This window comes from Lolium perenne, chromosome 6, assembly GCF_019359855.2.
Source record: "Lolium perenne isolate Kyuss_39 chromosome 6, Kyuss_2.0, whole genome shotgun sequence".
Classification (NCBI taxonomy): Eukaryota; Viridiplantae; Streptophyta; class Magnoliopsida; order Poales; family Poaceae; genus Lolium; species Lolium perenne.
The window spans coordinates 126,195,333-126,200,159 of NC_067249.2; the positions used below are offsets into that span (position 1 = coordinate 126,195,333).

General features: G+C 46.6%; 1 protein-coding gene across 1 annotated transcript; it reads right to left on the reverse strand.

Moving 5' to 3' along the window:
• Positions 1–1,136: 1,136 nt before the first annotated feature.
• Positions 1,137–2,604, reverse strand: LOC127330395 (MEIOTIC F-BOX protein MOF-like). The gene is made up of 2 exons (XM_071821434.1): positions 1,852–2,604; positions 1,137–1,762 (listed from the first exon to the last, which is right to left on the reverse strand). Exons 1-2 carry the CDS (start codon positions 2,563–2,565, stop codon positions 1,595–1,597), a joined length of 882 nt encoding a protein of 293 aa, XP_071677535.1. The 5' UTR covers positions 2,566–2,604; the 3' UTR covers positions 1,137–1,594.
• Positions 2,605–4,827: the final 2,223 nt, after the last annotated feature.

A 4,827-nucleotide genomic window follows, 5' to 3' on the forward strand; every position in this document is an offset into this window, starting at 1 on the left:
TCCTACTAGTGTAAGACTCATCGTTGAAGGTATCAACATGACCTTTATTCACACTTTCAAGTAAAATCAAGTGTGCGACATATTTTTGAAGTTTCATAAGTCCCTCTTTTCCAAGTGAATTGGCAAGAGCATGACTCGCAACCTCGTATTCTTTGGCATCTTCATTTTATCTCCTAATCTTGTGTTCCTCTCTACCTTAGTGAAGTTGGCATCACAGTAAAATACTCCCTCTGTCACATGAAGGTTGTATGAGATCAAACAAGCTTCGTAGGACGGATGGAGTAGGATTGATCCAATTTTGTGTTGTGGCTGGTGCATTTGAGATTTTATACAATTAAAACTTAGTATTGAATCATGTATTTTAACCAACTATTTTATAAATTAAAAGTGAGAATGTCGAGCTTTAAATTAATAAAAATCCAAACGGCTTCAGAGGTACATTTTGTTAAAGAATTAGCTCACTCTTCATCAAACTATTAGAGTATATTACGGTTTTGATATATTTGGTAGTTTAAGATTGTAACCTAGATCTATCTCTACTAGGTTTCTTGCCCTCCAAGTCTTCTCTACTATATAAGCAGCCCAAGAGACCCAATGTAATAATCTTGGGCTGTTTATATAGTAGAGAAGATTTGAATGGCAAGAAGCCTAGTAGAGAATAGAGATAGATCTATGTTACAATCTTAAACTACCAAATATATCTAAACCATAATATACTCTAATACAAACAAAACAAAGCAAGCAAAGACTATGCAAAACCTGCTGAAGTCCTCTTCCACCGGAACAAAACCACTAGGGAGACGAAAAGGATTATTAGAAGTTAAGGAACTGAAAGATAGGTAGTAGTCACTACGTTCTTGATGCAGCACTGTCACTGCATGCATATACTCAAGAATTAATCTAGTGACCATCGTGACCATCTACTCATTCAAGTTAGAACTGGAAGCGGATTCTTGAATATACATTGTCAGTGTATGTTAGGACAAGAGGGCGAACTTTTTTCTGGCTGCATACAAGACACAACCCAAATACACTTTCGACGGCGGTACTCATCTTTACGTATAGGAAACAATGTTCTGTGACCGATCACAGCAAACTACCCCTCCGTTCACTAATATAAGATGTTTAGCCTTTTATAGATTCATCTATTTTGGTATGTATTTAGTATAGATTCACTCATTATGGTGTGCACCTAGTTCAGTTAAAATCTCTAAAACGTCTTCTAGGTAATCGTAAATGATGTGGAAGAGGACTTCTTATAGAGGTCTACGGCCTGAACATTTTTCATTGAGCTGGGCCAATTCTAGGCAATCGTAAATGATGTCTTAACCTGCAGCCACTGCGCTAGCTGCATTCCCTTGGAGATTTTAGATAAAACATCGAAAACGACGTGTCTCTGATATTCCTGTCCGCTCTTGAGTTGTATCGATTTCAGCTTCTGGCACCAGAAAACATCTGGCGTCGGGCCTTTTGAAGCTTGTTGCTCTTTGTTCCTCCGGGGATATAGGACAAACTGTGGTACATAATATACAAGGCTTAGTGCGTGCAGTTAGAGGAAAAAACGAACTGAAGTGAAGAAACTTGAGCATGAGTGCTAATGTATTACCCTGCAGTGGTGCAATCCAAGCATCTCGAGGTTAGGTGTGTTCGGGAGGATGGCCGTGAGAGCTTGAAACTTGGCTCCAACCTCGCATCCTTCTAAGATCAAGGTTTTCAGGCTATCGAGCACCACAAAATCAAGAGATTCCTCCTCTAGCAGTGCCTGAACCCATGTTTAATTAGATGATAATTCGGCATACAATAGTGCATGAGGGATAACAAAATTAAGGATAATATAGCTAGCGTGCGTACCCTTGCCGTGAATCCGGCGAGACGCAGGTGGGCGAGGCGGGGAGCCGTGATGCTGAGGCGGTCGCAGGCGATGGGGTCAAGGAAGGCGAGGCTGCGAAGCGTGGGCGACGCGACGACGAGGTGGTTCTTTATCCGGCAGCTCTCGATGTGGAGGTCCTCGAGCGCCGGGCAGTACGTGCCAACGTACTCCAGGAAGTCCGGCGACAGGACGGCTCGCACGAGTCGCAGCGTTGTCAAGCGGCGGGTACACCAACCCGTGGCGTCGGAGCGGTGTGGCCGCCAGCAGATGGTACCGGCGTGGGCAGCGCGGATGTCGACCGCGGCTGGGACACGGTGGAGGGCGCGGCCGATCCACCTGTCCCTGTCGGCGAAGGAACCGGGCCAGAAGGTTCCACGTCTGACCAAGTTCAGGCGGAAGGTATCGAGATGCGGCGTCTCCGGCGGGACCGACGACGGCACCACGTGGTCGGCGAAGTCTTCGAAGCTCTCCCGCTTGTTGCCGGCGAACTCCCGCTCGTCGATGACGACGTTGGCGCGCACCACGTCGCGCCAGAGGTGCGTCCACCGCCGCGACAGGACGCTGGTCTGCACCACCTGCCGGGAGCCCAGGTGGGACAGTACATCATGCAGGAGGCAGTCCGGCATGTCGCCCAGCCGATCAGTCCCGACGCGGCGGCGCTTGCCACCGATCCGATCGCGTGCGGCTGGCTTCATACGGGAGGCTTTGATAAGGACGATGCAGGATCTTTCTGTTTGTTAATTTGGAAAGACGACAAAAGTTTGATTTGACTGAAAAGAGTAACCCAATTTTGTTAGGGAATGTCCACAGCGGCTATTTCGGACACCGAATCGATCCGTTTCGGCTCGTTTGCGGTGGGCCATGAACTCGCCAGAAACTTGTCTCCGTTTGCGGGTGGCAATGCATCCAATAGGCCGCGGCATGCTTCGGAGATTTCAACTCATCCCGCAAGATTACAAATATTATCTCCTAATACAACTTTAGCTTTTCTTAATAACAATTTGGGCTTGCGATTCTTCTTATTCTTCGAGTCGTGGGCCTTCAGTAAACCCCGGGTACTATCTTTGACAGGCCCATTGGGGATGCCTATGTCAGTAGCCCCCGAGATTTTGCTTGAATGTAGAGTCAGGGAAAATCTCTACTGTTTATATTTACTCTACAACTTTAAACTTCTCTATATTTCTTCATATGACTTTCTATATTGTACACGGATAATGGTAGTTGGGGCTAGTTCATCTGATGGATCAGGTACTAGTTAACTGCTCTGGTGGCAATCCGCAAAAACCTACTTCAAGATCACGTCCCTGGACATGATCTCGGGATACTGGTGTAAACTTCGACAGGTGTCGCTTAAGGTTTTACCATTTTGTCGAGTCCCAGTCATATTTATCGGGTACCTAACGCGTCCGCTAGGATTTTTCTTCGTATCTGTTGATACGGATAAAAGTAGCAAACCGACGTCAGAGACGGCGCCACGCCACACAGAATGGATCTGGGGTCTTACCTTCGCAAACTTTTGCGGCATTCAGAAATTGTTCGCAACTTTGGCGTTCTGAGAATATATTGTCGAGTGCTTATTCGGCTGTTGGAATGGCACATTTTATTGAGTCAACGGATGACTTATATTGCTCTCCCGATGGGAGTATATGTAGAGTTACTTATAACTCGAAATATACTCTCTTGTTCCTCTTTCTTTTCTTTTTTATAATTTCATCGGGCACGCGAACAACGTTCCCGATGGGAGTAGCCCCCGAGGCTACAGCCAAGGACTTGTGCTTGGGTGTAGGCTCCACGCCTTATGCCGCTATATTTTCTTTCTCTCCCGAAATTTTCAAATCTCTCGGGTGCGCGAACAGCGCTCCCGATGGGAGTAGCCCCCGAGGCTATGAGCAAATATTTGTATTTGATCATATGCTAACACCATTTCTATTTTGTCTTTCTCGAATTTTTCATTTTTCCAAAGTAGCCCCTGATACGTCTCCGACGTATCGATAATTTTTTATGTTCCATGCCACATTATTGATGATATCTACATGTTTTATGCACACTTTATGTCATATTCGTGCATTTTCTGGAACTAACCTATTAACAAGATGCCGAAGTGCCAGTTGCTGTTTTTTGCTGTTTTTGGTTTCAGAAATCCTAGTAAGGAAATATTCTCGGAATCGGACGAAATCAACGCCCAGGGTCCTATTTTGCCACGAAGCTTCCAGAAGACCGAAGAGGAGACGAAGTGGGGCCACGAGGTGGCGACACCATAGGGCGGCGCGGCCCAAGCCCTGGCCGCGCCGACCTAGGGTGTGGGCCCCTCGTGACGCCCCTTGACCTGCCCTTCCGCCTACAAATAGCCTTCGTCGCGAAACCCCCAGTACCGAGAGCCACGATACGGAAAACCTTCCAGAGACGCCGCCGCCGCCAATCCCATCTCGGGGGATTCAGGAGATCGCCTCCGGCACCCTGCCGGAGAGGGGAATCATCTCCCGGAGGACTCTACGCCGCCATGGTCGCCTCCGGAGTGATGAGTGAGTAGTCTACCCCTGGACTATGGGTCCATAGCAGTAGCTAGATGGTTGTCTTCTCCCCATTGTGCTTAATTGTCGGGTCTTGTGAGCTGCCGAACATGATCAAGATCATCTATCTGTAATTCTATATGTTGTGTTTGTCGGGATCCGATGAATAGAGAATACTTGTTATGTTGATTATCAATTTATATCTATGTGTTGTTTATGATCTTGCATGCTCTCCGTTACTAGTAGATGCTCTGGCCAAGTAGATGCTTGTAACTCCAAGAGGGAGTATTTATGCTCGATAGTGGGTTCATGTCTCCGTGAACTGGGAGTGTGAGAAACCTCTAAGATTATGGATGTCTTTTGCCACTAGGGATAAAACATTGGTGCTATGTTCGAGGATGTAGTTAATGATTACATTACGCGCAATACTTAATGCAATTGTCTCTG

What these genes read in the sequence shown, in the direction of transcription:
- LOC127330395 (XM_071821434.1), bottom strand. Translation starts at nt 2,565, where the DNA reads ATGAAGCCAGCCGCACGCGATCGGATCGGTGGCAAGCGCCGCCGCGTC. An exon ending in TCGCCGGATTCACGGCAAGG is followed by an intron (nt 1,763 to 1,851) that starts GTACGCACGCTA and finishes ACATGGGTTCAG; the next exon opens with GCACTGCTAGAGGAGGAATC.